Source organism: Miniopterus schreibersii, assembly GCF_964146895.1.
Source record: "Miniopterus schreibersii genome assembly, chromosome: 9".
NCBI classification, from domain to species: Eukaryota; Metazoa; Chordata; class Mammalia; order Chiroptera; family Miniopteridae; genus Miniopterus; species Miniopterus schreibersii.
Window position 1 is genome coordinate 9,292,585 of NC_138118.1, and position 23,150 is coordinate 9,315,734.

The 23,150-nt window shown below is 48.9% G+C and overlaps 1 protein-coding gene across 2 annotated transcripts in view; it reads left to right on the plus strand.

The window, feature by feature from the left end:
* KIAA1549 overlaps nucleotides 1-23,150 on the plus strand; it is a 110,019-nt gene that overhangs the window by 68,208 nt on the left and 18,661 nt on the right. For both annotated transcript variants that reach the window (XR_013999544.1, XM_081147057.1), the window contains exons 10-15: nucleotides 1,504-1,688; nucleotides 8,295-8,491; nucleotides 9,972-10,060; nucleotides 15,192-15,397; nucleotides 17,277-17,500; nucleotides 18,524-18,677. Coding sequence is in view for 1 of the 2 variants with exons in the window: in XM_081147057.1 (XP_081003183.1) it covers nucleotides 1,504-1,688; nucleotides 8,295-8,491; nucleotides 9,972-10,060; nucleotides 15,192-15,397; nucleotides 17,277-17,500; nucleotides 18,524-18,677 (1,055 nt within the window). In the remaining variant the exon portion in view is untranslated. The remainder of the gene's footprint in view (nucleotides 1-1,503; nucleotides 1,689-8,294; nucleotides 8,492-9,971; nucleotides 10,061-15,191; nucleotides 15,398-17,276; nucleotides 17,501-18,523; nucleotides 18,678-23,150) is intronic.

Below are 23,150 nucleotides of genomic sequence, written 5' to 3' on the forward strand. Positions count from 1 at the left end.
AAATCATAAGGTACCGTCCGCAAGACACACGCAGCCAGGACAAAAGACCAAAGAGAAACTGGTGGTGTCACAGGGAGGTTGTTGGGAGTCAGCCCTAACGGGTGAGGAGTTTGGGCAGAGAGGAGGGCGTTTTGGTTTTCGGAGCCTAGTGACTGGAGCCTGAGCTTTCAGAAGAGCTGAGCCCTCTGGGGCGATGAGTAGGGAGTGCAGGGGGAGTGAAGGGCGAGGGCCGCTGCTGGGAGGCGGGGCTGGGGAAGGAGCTGGGGCAGGACACTGGCAGGACAGTAACTGAACCATAATTGTCCAAGGCCATGGGGGGGGGGGGCGGCAGATTCCAAGTAAGTTTGATTCAATTTTACTTAACTATTATTATTATTATTTTTTTATTTTTTATTTTATTTTATTTAAAAAATATATATATATTGATTTTAGAGAGAGGAAAGGAGAGGGGGAGAGATAGAAACATCAGTGATGAGAGAGTCATTGATCGGCTGCCTCCTGCACGCCCCCGACTGGGGATCGAGCCCGCAACCCGGGCGTGTGCCCTGACTGGGAATCGAACCCCGATAACCTGGATCCTAGGTCGACGCTCAACGCCTGAGCCACGACCGGCCATGCTATTATTATTTTTTGAAAAACAAGCTCTGGCCTGTTTTACTAAAGGACAGTTTTGCATGATTTACTTTTCACCAGTCTGTCCTGGCAGCTTCTGATGGTATCAGAGCCCCCTGGGTCGATGCTAGCTGGTGTGCCCACCTCGGTCCTCTGGCTGCTGGAGCGATGGGGCCCAGTGTTGGCCAGCGTGGTGTAGTCTGTTCTCTCCGATTTCCTCCAGGCTGGGCAGGTGCTGGCGAGGGTGACCAGTTCGCTTTGCCTTGTCTGGTCATCTTCAGAGTCTGCTTGTTCCCACTTTTCAAAACGAGTTGGAGCCTCGAGTTGATTGACTCCAGCGACTCTGTCGTCTTTTCAGCCACCGTCTTCCTGCCTTGGGTGTGGGATGACCCCCCAACCCACAGCAGCCACCAGGATCCCTGGGGAGCCAGAAAGGAAGTGATTTAATGTGATTTAAAAAGTCACAGCTGGGACCTTAAGTAAAGCCATTTCGATTAAAAGCCATGTTTCAAGGGTTTAGGGAGAGACTGGTGAGGAAATTAAGGCAGTGCTCGTAGACTACATTTAGGATTTCTCATTTTTGGTGAGAATTGAGGATGAGCTTGTAGGGTAAAAAAAGTCAGGAGACCCGGAGTTCACGTAGCTTTGCCATTGAATTAGCCATGTGTAGACACATTCTGTCACCGTGATCCCCGATGTGTCGTTGATGTAACCTGTGTTGCGTTTGTTTACTTGTTGGCCTTTTCTGGCATCAGGAGATCACAGCCTCTAACCAGTTGTCTTGAGCTGCAGTGACAGGGACCTCCCTGGTTCCTCGTAGAAGAAGACACGTCACTGCCCAGAGGGGCTGTCCAGCAGAGGGGTTACTGAGAGACCCTTCCTTGTGTGCAGCCGTGGACAGGGTGAAGAGGCCGCCGCCCGAGTCCCAGAGCAGCAGCCTGTGGGTCGTCGTCGGCGTGGTCATTCCCGTGCTGGTGGTGATGGTGATTGTTGTCATCCTCTACTGGAAGCTCTGCCGCACAGACAAGCTGGACTTCCAGCCCGACACCGTGGCCAACATTCAGCAGCGGCAGAAGGTAAGGGGCAGGTCCCCGGCCGTGGCGTCCACAGCCGCACCCGGCAGGCAGGGTGGGGAGCTGGGGCTCTTGGCGCCGAGGGAGCTGGTAGGGGAATCTGGCGTTAAAGGGGGCGGCCCTTTGCCTTCCCCTTGCTTACTGAGACCCCAGTTCTGTAGTGTGAACTACACACCAAGAAGATGAAGCTGTGTAGACGCTTAGCCATGCCTTGGAGAGCCTCTGAGTTCCACTGTGATTTCGTTTTTTGAGACCATCAGTTAGAAGATCGCAGCTATTTTGGGTATGAATTCTGATCTCTCTTAACCCTGGATATCTTCAGAGAACGGGACCGAAGGGAGAGTTTTCTCTGATCTGTGTGTCTGTCTCTTTCCTACGAAACTTCACTGGATGGCTCCTTTCTTTTCCACCCACCTATCGCAAGGCCACGTGTCCGCCTTGACCGAGGCCACTTAATCATCAGAGATGGTCCAACACACGCCATGAACATTTTCACTTAAAATATATGAATAGGGCTTAGTTTCCGATCTTTCCGCATACCTCCATTTGTGTGTGTGTGTGTCTATGGAGAGGAATTCCCTGTATTATTTATTATAATAAATACCTATAATGCATCAAGTGCAGTTTCCAGTTTGGGTTTCTTTAGACAAGAGCAAAGCAACCCGAGTGCCAGATTCTGTAGATCTGTTAACCCTGCCCCAGCCCGCCCTGCTCCGCAGTCTTTGCTCGGTAACTCGCCTGCTCCCAATTTGACAGCAGTGTTTTAGCAGCTCCTCGCCCACGTCTTTCCAAAGCATTCAGTTTAGTTTTTATAGCGATAGCAATTCTCCTCTGCCATGTTTCAACAGTTCGTGCAGTATTTAATTGTCACATACAGGTTTCAGAGCAAGGATATCGATTCTCGGTCAATACCTAGCTCGCCTGGTGTGAGCCAAAACATGCCAGGCACCAGCGAACTCGCTACCCGCCGACATTTAGCACAGCTTGAGATCGGCCGTGACTGAGGGAATGGAAAGCGGCCATGAGTCTGCTCTATTTGTTAATAGACCCTCTAGGGGGTCTCAAAAATTTAAAGGAGTCCCTCAGCTCTAAAAACTGGGTAAGAAAAAGCAGATAAGAAATAAAGAATAGCCTGACTCACCTTTGAATTTTACTCTGATCGGGTGGGTATAAAAATTTCTGTGCACTACAAACCTAGACCTACTGAATAAAAAAATAAGTACTGTTTTTAAATTCATTTCACTTTTGTAAAAGTAAGTGGAGACTTCTTTTTTTCTTAAGGATTGAATAAGAAATGCAGAAATCTTGATTAAATTGCAAGCGTATGGTTATCAAGTAGAGTGGGAGCATTTTATACATCGATAATTATATTTGTGATGTGGCTTCATTTATTATTTACCTCGTCTGCCAAGGTTGTTTTGTTATTAGGCTAATGAAAGGCATGGAAAAAACTTGGAAAAAAAAAAGTGCTTGCTAAATGATTCAGAGTGTGAATTTCACCGTAACGAGATCAGCAGTAGGTTTGGAGATGTTTTCGTTCGGGTGCGAGAGCACAGTTTCAGACGGTTATGTACTTAGGTCTCGTGTGTCCCTCAGTTCCTAATGTAAACACTCACTGGGGAAGCCCATCCATTATCTGTTACTTCCAGAAGCTGTCAGAGGACAGCGTCCCTGGAGTTCATAACAGGAGAGTCCCCAAGCTTTCTCCATCTCCTTCCGAAATAGTGTCCCATCCCAGACGTGGCTGTAAGTCAGACGGGCAGAGTTTCAAGCAGAGCCTCCGTCCTTTGGAGCCGCTCATACATTCTTGCAGCAGATTTGCAGGAAAGGTCATCCGCATGGAGCTTCCCTCGTGTTCAGGGGGCTCTGCCTCCCCGTTTCAGAAGCACGGGCTTTGTTTTGCTAGCGCAGGAGCCCACCGTCTAGATCTTGTCCAGTGTTTGCAATAAGAAAATGACGATCTCCACCTAGTTGAAAAACACATTTCTCCACTTCATAAGCGCTTCTTCTGAGATTCCCTGGCAGTAGCCAAGGGCCTCTCGCCTGTTCCTTGGGGCAGATGGAAAGGGTGCTGTCTCCCCGGAGGAGTTCCCCTCCTTTTCGGGTGCCTTTCAGTTTTCTCTCTCTGTTCTGCTCACCCCGCCCCTGATGCTGCCTCCCTGCTACGCTCTGAAATCTTGTAGCAAATCCCAGAGCTACGAACATCTGGAAGCAATAAATCCGGTGACCAAAAATCCACACTCCCTTCCCCTGTAACGAGAAGGAAACCTCTTCAGATTGTCTGGGAGGAGATTAGTTTTGAAATATGATAAGAAGGAAAGGCCTTTCTGCCATATTCTGAAGCAGGCTCCTTTTTTATTTCTAATAATAAAGAAAAAAAAAACGCTAACCCGTGTCTTTCTTTTTATCTGCATTCTCTTTAATCCGTAGCCCAAAAAGTCATCCCTTGTCACTGTTCCCAAAAAAACTGCAGCTTGGACCCCACCTCGCCCCGCAGAGGTTCTATTTAAAGATACGAATGGCGTTGGCTACCTGCTGCTGGTCCCATGGAAACTTGTGTCTTCTGTCGGGGACAGTGCACACCTTGTTGTTGGTGCGGGACCGTAGATCCTGGCTGGGAGGTGATGTGGGGTGGCTGTGACCTGCTGTGCTGGGGACGGGAGAGCCTTGGAGTCCTGCATGCCAGGCCGTGGCGCACGGGCGGACACGCACACATGGCGGTAATGTCCCCTGGTCATTAAACATCACAGTGGTCCTGATGAGCTTCCGCAGGTCACAGCCACCAAACTGTAAACGCTTAAGCAATGGGGATCTCTTCGATCCCAGACACTGCTGGGATTTGCTCTGTGGTTTCTGTTGTCATCTTAGTGCTCCTTCCCGGGGTTCAGGCTCGCCGAGGGCTGGGGACCTCACCCTGTCTTGTTCCATCTGGGTCGCGTTAGGTTTATGGCTCACGTGTTTTAGAACTCATCGGGCATCTCTGCTGTTACTCGGCCGACCTGCTCTACCAGGCCTCCCTGACTTTTGGTGACATCCTGGTAGGGTACTGACCCTGGGGCCTGTCCCCTTTGTGATCTAGTAAAGAAAGAAGAAACAAAAGAGACGTCCTTCCTCAGAAGTAACTGGGTCCTAATGCGACGATTAAGGCTCTAAATTAATCGCTGCTCTTTTATGAAATACTGATTCAGGTTTTTTCAATACAGCCAGACTTAATGCTAGATTTTTTTTAAAAAAAAGAAACTACAAAAAATGTACCAGAAAGCAGGGATGAAACAAAAGTAGCTGATTCCAGAAGTGAGGGGGGCAGTGATTTCTCTAATTTTTTCCTTCTGTGTGTAAATGGCTTTTGTTTTGTGCCTAAGCCCGGATTAGTTGCCAAATTTCTATTGTTGCAGGAGGTGGTGACTCACCCAGCCTGGGAGAAGTGTAAAGATCCAATGGGTATATATAGAGATGTTAGTTGGAATCAACAATAGCCAACAGGACTTCAAGGCTATGATGGATGTATCTTCCAATAAGTTTGATGCTTCCACTGACCTTTTTGAAATTCATTCCATCATCAGCCTTATTGAGGGTGTGCCATGTGTCACATGCTGTTGCTGAATTACAGACTTTCATGTCTGAATTTATATCTGTGGCTTCATCTGGTGCCTGAGAGCTCTTAGCTGACTGTGTGTGTTAACTGCTTAATGCTTATCAACCAAGAGCAATAACGATGCTGCTAGTCTCATTTGTAAGGTACTTGGGCATTTGTGAAGCATTTGGACGTATACATGAATTTGGTTGTTACACGAGCCCCTCTGAGAGTTTGTCAGGGAAGGGCTTTCGTGCCTAGACGTGGGGTACACAGGGTGTGGTTTGTATTTTCCCTTTGTTCAGGGGGAACTTTGGAGAACTTTGCTTACAGGAGGTCTCCAGTCTGTGGCTCCTCCTTCGGTTTTGACAAAGCAAATCACCTACCTTGCAAAAAAGAGTTTCCCAATCACTAGAGGTATTTCCTTGCTTACTGGGAAATAGACCAAAAAGGTTTGTACCAGGATCGATAAGATGATGGTGATGGTGATGGTTAGATGACCCTTGATTACTATAACTGTTACTCTTTCATTTAGAGGCACCTCGTTTTTGGAGCTAAAATGAGGTATCGCTGGGGGGAAAGCGGCCACGTGGGTGAGAGCGTCTCTCGGTTCTGTAAGTAGTCGGTCACTTGTGAAAGGAGGCTGGATAGGGGGACCAGCGTGGTGCCTGGGCCACTGGTGCTCTCAGGAAAATGACGTTTAGGTGAGAGCATAGATGGAGGTTGTCCATCTGGAATTTGATTCCCTTAAGAGGGCTACCTGCCTCTAGGAAGGTGTGCACCCCACGGATTTTGGGGGGGCCCCATTGAAGGTCAGTGAGGAAATCCATTTATTCTGGGTGGGGAGCCATGGAGCAGCAGGTTTGAGTTTATTGTTTTCGAAACAACATTCCTGAGCCGAGGGGTGTGTGCCAGTCACAAACTGCCTGTGTGTGGTGGAGTCGCCTGCTCTTGAAACACGATCTCATTAATTTAGGAAATGTAGGCAGGCCAGTCTTTGCCTTTTGTTTCCAAGCAACATCTTTGTAAACTATATTTACTGTAAGTTTTGTCTCCCTCTGCTGGCATAGTCACGATTGCAGGTTACTCTCCTACCCCATCGATCCTGGCTGTTTAGTGCTAACAAGACGTTAGAGATCACACATCCAGGCCATTGGTGGTGTTACTCATCTGTGCCTAAACTTAGCATAAATACGCCAAACCTTTTGCTTCTACACATAGTTTCTTGTCTAAGCTAACTCCTCAGGTGGGTTTACCTGCGTCTGTTGACTGATAAGACTGTTTGTAGGTGTGGGACACAGCCTGGCCCGGAGGGCTCGGGCTTGCAGTTTATTTTCTTACGCTCTGCAAGGGTTAAGGAAACTGTTAATTAAGGAAACTGTCAATCCCCAGTGGTGTCCCACCTTTACCGTCCACGTATCCGTATATTTTGAGCACCTCTCCTGTCTTAGTCCAGGCGGAGAAGCTGAGGCCCAGGCTCTGGTTGCAGGCTGGTGGGGTCCTGGTTGTGGATTTGGTCTTGGTACCTCGTGTCCCCAGGTGCCTCCTGCATCTGCCAATGTGACAGAAGACCTCTTTCCCCTTTATCATTGTGCCCCGATTACTTCTGTCGGCCACTCCTTTCTAGAAATTCTTTATCCCCTTGCCTTCTGTTACATTGAATGGTCCAAATTCTTCCTTTTTTTTTAAAGTCAGCTTCTGTTTTGTTCCTGGCTTCCTTTTTTCTCTCTGAGTCCCCAAACTATTAGATGTCCTCCAACATTTTATTCATAGACTATTTTTATCTTTAAAAAAATGTCAACTCCCCCACATGTCACCTTCTAGATAGATGCTCTCAAAGTCACATCTCCAGCCTGGAAGTCCCCCCAAGCTTTTGTTCTCCGAATCCAGCCACAGAGCTGCTTTCCTTTGGAGCTTTTTTTTTTTTTTTTTTTTTTTTGCCATTTCAACCCAAGCATGTTTAAAGCACAACTTGTATTTTTATTTCCTCAAGTCATCGTTCCTTCATGGGTCACCTCTCTCCCTGAGTGTCACTTCCACCGCAGTCTTCCGTCCTGGTCGTCACTGGTTCTTTCTCTCCTTTGCCACTTGCATCTGTTCGGCTTCCAGGCCTTCCTGCCTGATGTCTAGCGAGGTTCATTCCTTCCTTTCCTTCTTTGCTAAGACTTTGGGCTCCGGCTCTTGTCATTCCATGCATCTGGTATTGTTGGGCCCTCTTCCTGGTCCCTTTGTGTCCTGCTTGGATTTTAGAAACTGCCTCTTTAGAGCTATTTAGTGCTGTAGAAGCTGGCATTTGGAGTTGTCCCCCTGTAGGCCAGTCTTCTCTTACTCCCTATATTCCTACCCTTCTAGGGCAGCTAATGAGATCTCTTCCCAGCCTCTAGGGTTCTCTGGTCCCCAACACAACCCAGAACACACTCTGTGTTGCTACCTCTTTTTATGTCTTTTTAAAAAATATGTCTTTATTGATTTCAGAGAGAGGGAGAGAGAGGAATAGAGAGAGAAACATCAATGATAAGAGAGAGTCATCGATTGGCTGCCTCCTGCATGTCCCTCACTGGGGGTTGAGCCTGAAACCCCCGGCCATGTGCCCTGACCGGGAATCGAACCATGACCTCCTGGATCATAAGTCGATGCTCAACTGCTGAGCCACGCTGGCTGGGCGCTCTTTTTATTTCTAAGTTCTGTCTGTCCTCCAAGTCCTGCCACAAGTCCCCATTTCTCTCTGTGGAATATTGTGCCCGTGTCACTCTCTCTGGAATCGCAAAATGCTACTTTGACAGTGGGCCAGGTATCGTCTTGTGATTTCTTTTGTATTATGGCCTAGCTATTTAATCCTTGTACCCTTCTTTAATTTTTGGCAAATACTTATTTTTTCTGTAAACTTGAGGTACAAATGGCACTTTGCACGCTCAAGTTGTTTTAGAGATGCTTGCGGTATTAGGTTGGTGGGATGGCAGGCACAACCTCGCCAGCCCGCACAGTCTTGTTTACAGTCGCCGGAGTTCAGGTGGCCCCTCGCCTGTGTGTTTCAGCTGCAGATCCCCAGCGTGAAGGGCTTCGATTTTGCCAAGCAGCACCTGGGCCAGCACAGTAAGGACGACATCCTGATCATCCACGAGCCGGCTCCACTGCCGGGACCTGTGAAGGACCACACCACGCCCTCGGAAAACGGAGACGTCCCGAGCCCCAAGGCCACAGTCCCCTCCAAGAACGTCCGTCACCGAGGAAGGTTCGTGCTGGGCTTTCTGCATCGTACTCTGTCTCGGAGCATGTTTCCCTTTCAGTGTCCGAAGGGCTGACGGTGAGTGTTGCCCAGGTCTGCAGCCCAGGAGACTGGCCACAGCCTGCCGAAGCCAGCGAACCCGAGGGCTCTTGAGCCACTCGAACCGACTAGCAAAGGACGCTGTCCCTTTCTTTCCCCAAGGCACTTAAGAGTATGAATCACTGTCCATTGTGGTTTGGCGGTCCCCCTGTGATTAGGGATTGGCCAGCTCAAGAGTATATATTCTGGTGTGAGCATGCTTGGCCTCTGGAAATATCAGAAATAATGTCTTAAAGGCACATAGCACATGATACACACCCAGTACTGGCTTTGTCCTGGCCCGTTGTCCCTTCATTGCACCGTCCGCAGGTGACCTTCATCACATCTTTTCGTGACAAGGGCCACGGCTCTGTTAGAGGAGACCAGGTTCAGAATCAGGCTTCGTCAAGTTGACTTTAGATCATCGCACAGTCTAGCTTTGGCTATTAAACCCTCAAGTTATCAGCCTTCCGTTGAGCTTTGATGCTCCAAATCCCGATTTTCCGCCAAAGGAAAAAGTGTGATCATACCAAGATTTGAAACGATGTTATAATTTCTGACATCAGAAAACCTACCCGGGGGTTCTGGCCTAGTTTTAAGAATTTAATGGATGCTAGAACGTGATCTTTACAAAAGAAACTGCATTATGGAAAGACATGTTATTTGCTTAATTATCTCGCAGGCTAAGCATAAATCGTTAAGGATTTGCGAGTACAATTTTGCAGTCTTTCTCCTTCCCTTGTAGTCTCATCCTAAACATGTAGTCACGACATCTCGATGGCCTGTGTGGTTAATGTAACATCTCAGCCTCCCTCACGGGCACCAGAATATGTTGGCATGTCAGCCTGCTGTTCAAGCCAGGCAGCACCCAGAGAGGGGTGCTCACTGGGGAAGGATCTCTGCTAGCCTGGTGCCCCCTGGCTCCCCACTGCCCTTGCTCTTTAGATACGGAATCAAACCTCAGGGGGATGTAAGTGTAGGCTCCTTCCAAAGACCTGGAGCTCTGCGGGGTGAGTGCCGCACACCCCTGGCTTCCTAGAGATCCCGCAGACCCAGGTCACCCTGTGCCAGGCCCGAGCTCCAGATCTTCTGACCCAACCCATGCCAGACCCAGACTGCCGGGCCAGGGCCCTGGTAGCTGAGGGACCGTCCCCTAATCCGGCCCCTAGTTGCCTAGCATTTGTTGAAATGCAGCCTGCTGGGCCCTGTCCTGTGTGGTTACACTGCCTGCAGGAGGTAGCCAAGTGCTATGGATGTCCTTGAAGATGTCGCGGCATGAAATAATTTTTTGGATTGCCCCCGTTTCTACCAGTCTTGCCTGGAGGCCCGACTTCCACATCCAGATGAACGTGACCGTCCCCCCTTTTCTTTCCGTTTCCTAACCCTGACGTTTGTTCCGTGTCTGCAGAGTTTCGCCCTCGGATGCCGACTCCACCGTAAGCGAAGAGTCCAGCGAGAGGGAAGCGGGAGACAAGACGCCGGGCGCGGGGAATGACGGCAAGTCCCCCAGAGCCCCCCAGAGCCCCAGAGAATCCCACAGAGCCCCACAGCGCCCCACAGAGCCCCACAGAGTCCCCCAGAGCCTCACAGAGCCCACAGAGCGGCCTGTGACCCTCCTCGCTCTCCAGGCTCCAAGTGATAGTGATGAGGTCCCAGGAGGCGAGGGTTTTATTCTTCAAATGCTGGCCTTAGAAAGATAACCCGTGCAGTGGAGCCTTCATGGTCCGCGTGGCGAAGGTCTCGGCATCGCGGGTCACTGTCTGGCAGGGGCTGGTGTCTGCGCTGAGGCGGGGTGGGTGGGACAGGTCGGGGGTGCTTGCTGGAGGTTAGGGACTCCCGGGGGTGTTCTGAGGCTCATAGCCATGCTTCATTCTACCTTCCAGTTCTAATGATTTTCCTTCCTGAAGGACAATGAAGAATCTGGCTAAAACCAGCGTCTCAAAAACTGCCTCCAGGCTGCAGTGGCCTCCTTAGCATCCAATTCAAGGACGTCACAGCCCTCGCTATCAGGAAGTTGTGCATTTGTCGTAGGTCCGAGTGTACATGATTTGGTCCTGGTTTTCCCTCTGGTGGATAGTCCAGTGTGATCGGATGTTTCAGCATCTTTGTGTCTGTAGTGAGGTGCTGTAGCTTCTTCGGCCAGGTCCGAAATGAACTTCACTCCCGTTCTAAGTGGTAGAACCGTGAACCTCATGCCCTTTAAAAAAAATGAACCCCGTGGGTCTTACAGACTTGGAAGCATTTTCTGGCATGATGACAGGTGGCTGGGTCTTAGGTCAATAGATTCTGTTAACAAAAGTGCTAGTGTAGCCCTCGTGTTTGCTGGAGATTATGGATGTTTCTGTAACAGAGAGAAAACCGGGTGCCTTGGGACGTGATTTTTAATAGTAATGCCTATGCTTGTATTTTTCTTCACAAGTTTCTCTGTATGAAAATGTGGTACAGAGGGACCGGTTTTGGGACGGAAGCCAGAGGGCCTGTTCTGTCATTGTCATGCTTGTGACCTTGCAAGTAAGTCCCTTGGCCTCTGGGGCGTCTGTGAGACTAAAGGAGCTGATTTCTGAGGTCCCTGCCAGCTCCTCTCAGGTGTTTCATTTCGATGTTAATCTTCCCCGCAGAATAAAGGGAAGAGGTTTTTCTTTGGATCCAGTTTCACAGAATCTTAAAAATGACTTAGCACCATGGTAACAGGTGCACTGTTTCAGAGAGAGAGAGGATTGAAATCTCATTTTTGATCCTGGGAAAGAAATATTTGAAAAAGAGAGTCAGCTCTGGAGTTTCTCGATTTCTTTGCGTACCTGAGAAAGTCTTGCTTTTAGTTCCCACATTTAACTCCTTACTGATAGGATTACAACAAGTCTGTTCTACACACCTAACAAAAATCAGTATCGCTCTCAATGTATATTCAAAATCCCAGTAGTGGGCATGTCAGCTTTGGGACAGAGGTGACAGTGGGAGGGGACAAGTGGATTAGATGTTCTTGTGAGTATTAGAAGCTCCGATCTGAAGACACCAGAATCTGTGCATTATTTCCATGTTTTAGGAAGACGGTTTTCTCACTGCAAATATCAATTCACTTTTAAAACTCTGTTTACTTCCTTAAAGGGATAGCGCCGCCTGCCACACAGGCATTTTATTGCTTACATAGAACTCAGTTAAATCCCCTGTAAAAGGATTCCGAGCTTGTAACCATAGCCTTTGAATTATTCTGTAATTCACATAAAATGTGTAAGTCACGCTGAAATACAGATCAGTGAAGGCAGGCGGTTGCTTGAGACTGTTCTGGGACGCTCGTCCGTGTTGCCCGGGGACCAGTGTCCCCTCTCTCCACAGGGGGTGGCAGGGCCGTCGCTGTCGTCTGGGGTTTTCAGGACCCACCTTGCGCCTGCAGCGCAGAAGAGACCATTGTTTGGATTTCGGTCGATTCGAGGCTGTGCTGTGGTTCCCTTCCCAGCTGACCATTTGGAAGGTGGCTCGACCGTCCCCGGACCCTTACGAGATGATTTATGCAAATGTCACCGTGCTCACAGTCATTGCAGGTTTAGAATAAGTCACATCAGTGCCACTAGCTGTGAGGACCGGGTCGAGGAGGAGGCGCACGCCTTCCCCGAGTGGAGGTGGCCTGTGGAGCGGCCCTGCTGTGCCAGACACGGTGCTCCCCTCTCTCCTGTATCAGGAATATTCCCAGCAGTGCGCGGAGTGTTTTCTTGACACTCTCCATAGGTTGCATGTGAGCAAGGGGCCGATTTTTCAAGTAAGTAGAAGTTCATTGATATGACGTCCACAGAGTCCAAATTCTAGGCTGTCGCATAGGAACTAGGCTGACATCTACCTTGACACCTGCTAAAGAGTCTGCAAAGCAAATTAGATTTTTAACTCGATTGCACGGCGGCTATTTTGACTATATGTAACACCAAAGTTTTTCAAGAAATTGTGGAGCATCCATTTACAAAATGATTGACATCGTAAGTTATCTTTTCATTAGGGCAGATTTCCAGAGGCCTCTTTGAGTTAACATTTTATCAACTTAGTTGAGGGGACTGGTCATCCGCTCAGCGAATGTTTACTAAGTGCCTGTGATGGGCAGGTGCTGGGATAGGATGAAGAAGATGCACGTGGCCCCTGCCTCACAGGATGCTAACGTGGGTCACAGGCATTGAAAATAAGGCAGTGGGACTGTATTTACCTAGAGGTGATGAAATAATATTTCTTTAAAAATGTCTTACTGCTCGTGCATTCCTGTTATTCAGATCACCTGCTCCTCTGTAATTCTCTTTTGTTGATATTATCCGATGCTGTAGTTTCTATCATATTTTTTTGTTTATGTTATATTTAAAGAGAAAGGTGTTTTAATCCAAAGTCCCTACTTGCCTTAAGGCAGGATTCACACTGCATTAATCTCTGCGTATGCATTGTTTTCCATTGGCCATTATTTTACAGGTAGTTTTTTTTTTTTAAATGTGCAATGCATAGCAAGTAATAAAATACATAAACATATAGATAGAAACTGGGGCGTGTGTTTATACATGCACACATACATCCTATATGTGACAGATATATATGTGTATGACAAATTAAATAAACCCCTCTTTTCAGCCATCAGAAGGGCTGGGCTCTGGGCAGTTTGGAAGCTTGAGGGTTTCCTGTGCATCCCCTCTTCTGCGGTTGCAGTTGGTGAATTATAGAGCGAGGATCTGTGACCGCAGTGGGGGGTGGGATGGAGCGTGGACAGGAGCCAGCCACAGGCCTGCAGCTCTGTGGTACCCAGGCGGGCAGACAGCACAGGGGGAGGGGCCGTCCTTCCTTCTCCCCCTTTGCGTTGCAGCCACTTGGAGCTCTCTGCACCCCGGTCTTTTTACCATCCTGGAGGAAAGTGACCTCACCTGTAGGTATCAGGTGCTTAACGGGCTGTCCTTTGTGACATTTGCTATCACTTTATGAGTTTGCTATCACTTTATGAGGCTAGCAAGGCCAGGCTCTCTGGTGCAGCTTATGATCTCCTTTTAGGCCTTGTGCCTGCAACTTGAGAAGCTGCCACCAGATGTGTGGTGGTTGCCTGGCCGCTTGCACTGACAAATAGGGAAGAAAGCCGGAATCCGGACAGCTAGGCCTCCTCGCTGAGAGAGACGATGCTCACTCACAGCTGTATATATCATTTCTAATCGCTTGGGGCAACAAAGGAATAGAATGTAAATGGAGAGGAAATACCGAGACTTACATAGCATCGGTGTGCATTGCTTATATCAAATATCAACTATTATTTCTTACTGCTTTGTTCAACTTTATGAGGAGAAACCTCCATAATTTCCAGTTACGCTTGAGGTTTCAAACCTCAGGCTTTTGTTTGAAGACAGTTCCTTTGTGCTCACTCCTTCTCTTGGCTTGCGATCCACTTAATTTAAAGCAGGATCCGGACCTCCCGGAGGTAACTGTGGCTTATCAGAGGGACATCAGTGATCTTCGTGTGTCTAAGTAGCTCTGTGGAGGTCTTTCATGTATTCTGCCCCTCTCATCTATCTCTATCTCCATCTCCTTTTTTGACTTCTTAAAATGAAAGTTCATTAGGATTATTTCCACTATAAAAGTAATACTCATTAGAGAAAATACAAGAAATTGGAGAAAATCACCCATTATACCAAGATTTAGTTTGTTAACATTTTTAATTGTTTCTTTTCTACCTATACATTTAAACTTTTTTCTTTTTTGCAGTTCTGGTTACTTAAAAAAAAATTCATTTGTGGTAAAACATACATGCCATACATTTACTCTTTTAATCATTAAAATATTTATTTAAAATAAATTTTCCCCTTTTAACCATTTTTTAGTATACTCATCATCTCTTTATTATTTAAAAAATTTTTTTAAAATATGTTTTTATTGATTTCAAAGAGAGGAAGGGAGAGGGAGAAACAATGATGAGAGAGCTGTTGATCGGCTGCCTCCTGCACGCCCCTGACTGGGGATTGAGCCACAACCTGGGCATGTGCCCTGACTGGGAATTGAACCCCGATCTCCTCGGTCCTTGGTTGACACTCAACCACTGAGCCACACAGGTCGGGCCTGTCATCTCTTTTTAAAGTGGGAATGAATTTCCTTCAGGCAACAGGTTTTTCTTCTCATGCCTCTTCAACTTAATTTTCTTTCTGCATCAGATTAGAAGACCCAGCAGGGTTCATCAGCGAATGCCTGCATGTCCACAGTCCCCGCGTCTTTAGTATAATTGCCTTGGCAGCTAAATGTAAATCGTTGTAAATAAGAGTGGAAGATCAGAGCTGCTGTAAGTTCCACAAATTGCAATTGACTGAGCAACTTCAGGCTCCTTCTGCCCTTTGCCCTCTTTTACTGAAGATTTTGACATCCCTGTAGACAAAACATGGCAATTTTTGGCACAAAGTGTCATAAGGATTTTCTCTTCATCTTTTCTGATGATATTTGTAACTTAATGAGGCTGAAAGAGATGATCCTGAACCCAGATAATTTAAGCTCACATAGGCCACAAAGTAGGGATGTGTTTTTGGTCAGGAGCCCATCTGTGGATTCTTTAAGGATTAATCCATAATTTTGGTTATTTGTGGTTTCTTTAGGATGACTTTATATATTTATTTTCCTTCTTTTCCTTCTGTTCCAGGGCCTCCACCGCCCAGTTCAGGGAACGAGCAGCACTCATCCGCCTCCATCTTCGAGCACGTGGACAGGATCTCCCGCTCCTCTGAGGCCAGTCGCCGGGTCCCCAGTAAGATCCAGCTGATCGCCATGCAGCCGATCCCTGCACCTCCAGCTCACCACCCCGTCCTGGCTGACCGAGTGGCAGAAACCAACAAAATTAACAAAGAGGTATTTGTTTTTATTAAAAGGCACGTAAAGACAAAAGCTCACATGCCGATTTGGTGTATTGCTTAAAAATGAGTGAAAGTTGAAGTGTCAAAAGACAGCTAAAGGTCTGAGCTGCTGACAGGTATTCTTCATTTAAAATTTAAAATTATACTTAGTTTCTTTAAGATCAGATACTGTTCAGGGCCACTGTTAGGTGCATTCGCAGATGTGTGGAAAAGAGACCCCAGACTGCTATCCTTCAAAGCCCTGCTTCACCCAGTGTGGTTGGTTTAGGGAACTTGAATGTTTAAAAGGTGCCCGTCATTTGCAGAACAGCGTGGCTCGCTGTGCCAAAACTGCGCAAACAATGTGATTTAGGCTGAGTATCTGTTTTCCTTCTGAGAGTTTGGAATTTCGGCACATGCCAGGCAGAGGGGGTGACCAGCCCCCGTTAAAAACCCTGGGTGTTGAGTGTCTGACAAGCTTCCCTGGTGGACTTTCACACGTGTTGCCACAGCTCAGTGCTGGAGGAATTAAGCACAGCCTTTGTGACCCCACTGGGAGAGGACTCTTGGAAGCTGGTGCCTGGTCTCCTCCAGACTTTGCCCCGAGTGCCATTTCCCTTTGCTGATTTTGCTTTGTATGCTTTTGCTGTAACAACTGGGGCTAGAGGCTGAGTCCTGTGAGTTCTCCTAGTGAATCATTGAACCTGGAACCATGGTAGACTTTGTGCTTCCTCATAGATCTGTTCTGGTGCCAAGGCTCTAGAAATTCCTAGAAAAACCCTTTTCTAATGAATCCCCTCCCCTCCCCTCCCCTCCCCTCCCCTCCCCTCCCCTCCCCTCCCCTCCCCTCCCCTCCCCTCTTACCTGGGGATATGCTTATTGATTTGAGAGAGAGAGAAACATTGATGCTACAGAAACATCGATTGACTGCCTCCTGTATGCACCCCGACCTGGGATTGAATCCGAAACCTTTTTGGTGTACGGGACAGTGCTCCAACCAACTGAGCCACCTGGCTGGGGCTAGGAGGGGCTTTCCTAACGGTCCTGCTGGTAAGTGTCCGAGAGCCTCATGCAACTGACCACCCTTCTCAGTCTCAAAGAAGTATGTGTGCGGCACAGCCAGGATTGTTCCATTTTATTTTGGCCTGCATCCTGCTCTCTCCTCCCAGATTCCCAGCGAGCCCGTCTGTCTGCACTGCACCCCAGCACAGCAGAGCTGCCACTGCCTTAGGTCGCCTCCTTGCCCCCAAGCATTCCTCTGCATTCCTGTTTCTGGCCCTCACCCTTTCCCCACTCCCTCCTCTTCAGGTCCTACATGCTCCTCAAGACCTAGCTCAGGCCCCACAGAGCCAGCGGTGATGTGTTTCCATACGTGAGGATCTTCTCTTTGGGGAGGGGGGCATCTCATGTCAGAGGACTTGTTTTGGTGACACAAGATAATTATCAGTAACCGGGGATTCTGTTGTATAATGCAAATAACGTCTTTGAAGCTGTCTTCATTTAAGAGCCTCTAAGGTGATTATTGGGTACGGAAAACATTTGTTCTCTCAGGAAATACTATACTCTATTTAGTTGTCAGTGCCCCTTAGTGTCCTCAGAGTTGCCATGGCCCGTCTCCCAGGTTTGGGTTATCTTTGGGGGCCAGGACGAGGCTTCCCCCTCACACACAGTGGGCGAGTTTGGGGTTAGAGCCAGCTGGGCGAGGGCAGGTCCCCTGAGCCCTGTATGGGTGTGCTCGCCCATTGTCACACCCTTTGGCCTCGTGGGAGCTTGGGACAGCCATCTAGGGGGCAAGGAACGTGGCAGGAAGGCCTTCCCAAAATGCTTTCTGAGCCTGGGTGCCACAGACCCTCAGCACGTTCCTGTTGTCTGGTTCCTGCCACCTCGCCCTGCAGATCCAGACGGCGCTGCGACACAAGTCGGAGATCGAGCACCATCGGAACAAAATCCGGCTCCGGGCCAAGCGCCGCGGGCACTACGAGTTCCCGGTGGTGGACGACCTGTCGTCGGGCGACACGCGGGAGCGGCACCGGGTGTACCGCAGGGCGCAGATGCAGATCGACAAGATCCTGGACCCCACGGCCAGCGTGCCCTCGGTGTTCATAGAGCCCAGGAAGAGGTGGGACCCGGCGCGGAGCCGGCTGCCTCTGCTGTCAGGGCTGCTGTGGGAGGGCCTGCCCATTTTTAAGGGAAACGTCTCTGAAAACAGATGCAAGAGGTTTATGCACAGAAAGGCTGTGCAGGCTCCGGGGGTGGCTTTGATCCTTTGTGGGTGGCCACTTGTCTGCAGGAAGGCTGCTCTCATTCCCCTGCCTGGACCTCCATGGCCTCAGAACGCTTCCCTGAGCTAATGTCTCCTGGTCACCCCTCCCTCCCGAGACCCACCCCTCCCCATCGGCCTGGGCCCTCCTCACCCTCTCAGCCTGCTCACCTCCTGGTCTGCTCACCCGGGTCAGAGCGGGTGGATGTCTCCTTCCTGTCCCACAGCCACCGTCAGAGTTTTGGGCCTTACCTTCCCCTTTGCCTCTCGGACTCCTGCCCCTAACACAGATGCATTTCCTTAAACTGCTCTCAGTTTCATCTTTCTCTGCTTAGAACCTGTGATGGTTCCGTGTGCGGCCTGTGTGCCCGTAACTGGCAACAGGCAGGGCCACCTGTGCACCGCACAGCGGCGTAGACAGACCTGCCACTCCGTGAGTTGGTGGCCTCGTCACCCCCAAACCTCCTCCTGCATTCCCATTTCTGGCCCTGGGTGTGGTTGTGCCGACACCTCGCACCCCTCCCTGTCTGTAGACCCTGTTTGCTCTTCAAGAGCCAGCTCAGGCCCCTGCAGCCTTCGATGAATCAGTCGCTCACACTGACTGCACCCTTTTCCCAACGTCTGTATGAATAAGTGACACCGTGCGTGTGTGGCCTCGGATTGTTCTCTGTTGTTCCTTGTGTGTTGCTGTAGTCTGTCCAGGAGGATGGTGAGCTTCCTTGGAGCCAAGACTGTGGCTCACACATTGTTTTTATGCAGTGGGTGTTTGCCGCAGTGGCCAGCACGTCGCAGGTGTTCACAAAAATGCCTGGTGTTTAGTTGATAAGCGGGTGGCAGGAAGGTCTATTTCCTATGAGGATAACCTCTTTTTTCCCCTGGCAGCTCGCGGATAAAACGTTCTCCGAAGCCCCGCCGGAAGCACCAGGTCAACGGTTGCCCCGGGGACGCGGAGAAGGACAGGCTCATCACCACAGACAGCGACGGCACCTACAAGCGGCCCCCCGGCGTCCACAACTCCGCCTACATTGGCTGCCCGGTGCGTATGCCGACCCTTCCTCCTGGCGCCACTGTTGGGTGGCTCTTCGGGAGAAAGATGACCAGTGGGGGCTGCCGCCCCGTGGGGTCGGTGCCCAGTGGCTGGTGCTCCGGGGCTGCTGGGCTGGGAGGCCTGCAGGGAAGGGTAGGGAGTGGGCTGCTTGTTGGAGGGGAGACTTAGGTCATGTGAACCAGGGCCTGCGTGTTTTTCCTTTCTGTGTGCGAGTCCTCTCCCCTTGGGCTTCAGTGTGGACACTTCTTCAGGGTAACTGGAACACAGACAGAAATATCCAGAAGGTTGTCTTTTATCTCCCTGGCTAGAGCCTTTTTCGGGTCTCTTGGTGATAGGAGGGATATTTAGGGTTTTGTCCCTCCCTTCTGTTTCTGGAGTGCTAGGAAGGTATTGTATTTGCTCATAATGTATATTTTTTTATTTTAATGGGAGAAAGAGCTTACTGGAAGTTAAGAAATGCGGAATTAAACATTTTTTTTCAAACAGAAAGGACACAGACAGTTGCTTGAAGTGTAAAAGGCAGACATTGATAGCTTTAAGACACACAGACCCCATTGAGTAGGGAAGAGAGGGCCAGCCTCCCCAAGGGGCCGGGAGAGATACAGACACGCAGGCACCCGAGACAGGGAGCGCCAGATGCGGGCGCCTGCAGCCTTGCGCCAGGGTGTGGCCTGTCTTCTTGCACCAGACCCCCTCCTCCGCCAGAGGCAACTCACACAGCCGTCCTTGTGTAGAGGGGAATTAGCAACAAGCACGTCCTTAGAGAAGGGGCACATGATCCCTTTAGACAGAGCTTACGCAACCAGCCACTTACTTGAGTTTTATATTTTGTCTCCTAAATTACACTAATAACTAACACTGCCAGACACTGCATACAGTTATACAAATGTGCCAAACACCATGCTGACCTTGGTGACCATCTGAAAGAGCCCTGCTTTTCTTTGGGAGCCTTAAGACTGACTGTGTCCCTCCTCCCTCCTCCTGAGGGCTGGAGTGATTCCAGGGAGTTGGCAGGTCAACAAGTCAGACTGCTTCGCCCTCTTGGGCGATGGGCGATGGGAGATGGGAGATGGGGAGGCCTTCCTGCGTGCTGGGAATGAATTCCCAAGGTCGGGAACCAGCCCTGGCAGTTCCTACAGTAGATGGCGTTCTTGCACTGCTGTTTTCAGGCAGGTGGTTGTCTGGGCGTCTGTGGTCCTTGTTTTGCTGTTGGGGAGGGCTGTCCCCTGGCCCCCCAGGAGAGTCATGCGGTGACACTAACAAACAGGGAGAAAGAGCGTTTCTCCCCCTTCCACTTCCCTGACCAGTGGGCTCATTCTCTCAAAGGAATTTGCAGGGGACCCTTCTCAGTCCCAGTGTCTTTTTAAATTTTTTATTTTTTTTAGCAGCCCTGAGTGCCATCACAATGCCATGGAGTCGGGTGCAGGGACTAACCTGCTTTCTCTACCTTGCCGTCATCCATGACCCTAGATCAGGCCGCTTTCCTGGTGGCCCCAACCATCTTTTTATTTTTGTATTTTGTTTTCAGCAGAAAGCGCAGGGGTTCCTCCTTCAGCTGGTAGGAAGAAACCCTTGCCTGGAGAGTGCCACCTGTCAACCGCTTCTCTCCAGTGGGTTTGTTTTTCAAAGATGCCTTAAAATGAAAATCTTCCCCAGATGCACTTCTTACTTACCCTCCCTAAAAATTCTGAAACACGGATTTTCAAAAATAATGCCTTTTTCAGAACTCACCTTCTCTTGGGTAGTGTACTAGGCATACGTGTTTTTGAATTACCTTGACTTTTACACTTTCCCCCCTCAACATATCATCATCTCCTTGAGAGCTCTGTTCTCCTAAAGTGAAAAAAATATTCCTGGATTTCTTACAACTAAGGTTACGTTTATAATCCGGCCTAGGCAAACTTCGGCCCTCAGCCAATCCAACCAGCTTTTAGAAATAAAGTTTTATTGGAACACAGCCGTGCCCATTCATTTGCATATTACCTGTGGCTGCTCTTGCTACAGGGCAGAGTTGAGTTAGTTGCAGCAGACACTTATATGATTCACAAAGCCTAAAATATTTACCTCTCTGGCCCTTTCTGGAGAATGTTTGTCAACCTCTGACATAATTGATCATTCAAACCAGACGCTGTGAGAGTGAAAGGATAACAGGCATAAACCGAGATTGTCCTGGGCCAACCAGCGAGTGTAATACCCACAAAGGATTGCAGAATAGGCGCCAGAACACATCATCTCTGGTGATTAAATGTAAAAAGGTTCGTATATATTTCAGAGGAGCGATAGATGAACATGTATCTTTGCAAAGGAAACTAACTGAGTATAATGAATTGTCTGTGATTCAGGAGACTGGAATTCAAATTCTAGCTCGGGGATCTTGGAGAAGTACTCACTTTTGTACATAATTGCCCTTTTTCATTTTTTATTGAGTACCATCTGTACGTGAAACACTGTGCTCCATGTTGAGATACAGAAAATGAAGATGACCTGCCTTGGCCTGCAAGTTCCGACAGTCTAGCCTGGGAAATGAGGAGGCCACAGGATGAAAGAACAAGAGGCTCTGACATCCTGGCCGTGGAGCTCTGGGCCTTCTTGGCAGGACCCTTGGGGCCAGTGGGAATCCAAGGGACCCTTCCCTCCCGTCTTCAGAGAATCTCTCTCTTGCTGTCAAAGTTAAAGCTTCTCTAAAAGTATGACCATAAGGGTGAGATTGGCAGTGACTGTAGCTCTGGACTCTCCTCAAGTGTGTGTAAGTTTTCCTCCCCCCGGTGGAGTCTCAGTTTGGGTTCGTGGCTGTGTCCATGGTCCCACCACTCGCTTCCTTGTGATACAGCTACCTCGTCAGCTACTGGAACACCCCCAGGAGCATCACCTCTGTCCCTGGAGAGACCTTCTTACTTACCAATAGGATGTGTTTCCAGACACATGTTTCCATTTCTCCACCAGGAACTGTTAGGTTGTTGGCACACTGCTGACCACAGGTTTTCCTATCTGTTCCTCAAGAAAAACCAGTAATAGGGGGAGGGCTTGCATGTGGACCTTTTGTTCACCTCCAAAGAAAAACAACAGAGTTTATTCAGTGCTACGTGATAAAGCAGAGACCCCCTTTGGAGCCCAGAATCCTTACTTAGATGCCTTGATAGAAAAACAAAAACAAAAAACTATGTTCAGCTCTCTTTAGTTAAAAAACAAAAAACAGCCCAGCCTGTGTGGCTCAGCGGTTGAGCATCTACCTACGATCCAGGAGATCGAGGTTCGATTCCCAGTCAGGCACACGCCCGAGTTGTGGGCTTGATCCACAGCAGGGGACATGCAGGAGGCAGCCGATCAATGACTCTCTCATCATTGATATTTCTCTCTCTCCCTCTCCCTTCTTCTCTGAAGTCAATAAAGACATTAAATAAATAAATAAAATAAAACATTAAAAACCAAAAGGATTCCTTGATGACAAATGTCACTTAGTAGGACCTTTACTGGCTCATTGCAGTATTGGAGAAGCAGACTTACAGGACCAGGGGAGGGGAGAGCGCCTGCCCCATCTCAGGAGGGCAGTCAGAGCCTCAGATCCTGCCAAGAGAATCCAGAAATCTGAGGTTTAATAGGAAATTTTCAGATTTTTAAAATAGTGGCTAAGTATGTTTTTAAATACTCTGCCTGGGCCAAACAAAACAGGTCTGTGGGCTGTTTGTGGGTTTGCCAGTTTGTAGAGTGGTTTTCTCTCTGGAGTTCAGCAGCTGCTGCCCTGAAGTGGGTGACGCTGGCGTGAATAATACCTGATCATCTGCTGGACGGACCGTTTTCATTAGAAAGCGTTTTCCAGGCAGTTGGCTAAGAGCGAGGATGTGTCTGTGGAAAAGGTTTCTCTTTGTGAGAGACTCGCCGAATCCCCACAGATGCGGCAGTGTCTTCGGTGGCCCCTTTGGTCGGGTGGTCAGCCAGCTGAGCTGAACCGTGGACCCGCAGGGCCAGCAGAGCCTTCTCGATAGGAGCTGCCCACCCTTCCTCCTGGAGGGCACGGGGCCACCAGCCCGTCCTGCAGACCCCCTGCTTGCTTCAGTGTCAGGTGGAGCGACTGTGGTGTTTGGGCTTCCGGAGCCACTGGGACCGCAAGGGCCCCTTTTCCCCTTGGTTCCCTGCTTTGTCCCCTACTGTTCACCTAAGTGTATATGATGACAGCCTTTTGCTCATAAGGTAGCATCAGAAAGTAAGATTTTTAAAAAACCCTAATTATTACTTATACCCCTGCCTCTTAGTGGGTATGGAAGATGTTTAAACCTGTCTTGATGACTCATGTTATCCAGAGATACCTCCGTCTGAAAGACAGTTTCTGAATAAATAAATACTATTTACTGCGGTAAACCGTTGTCGTAATAGGTGTAAAATTATTTATATGCACACAGTTGTAATACGGTGGTGACTTTGAACTCTTGGGGGTGTGTAGGGCTATTTTTTCCTATTGTTAAT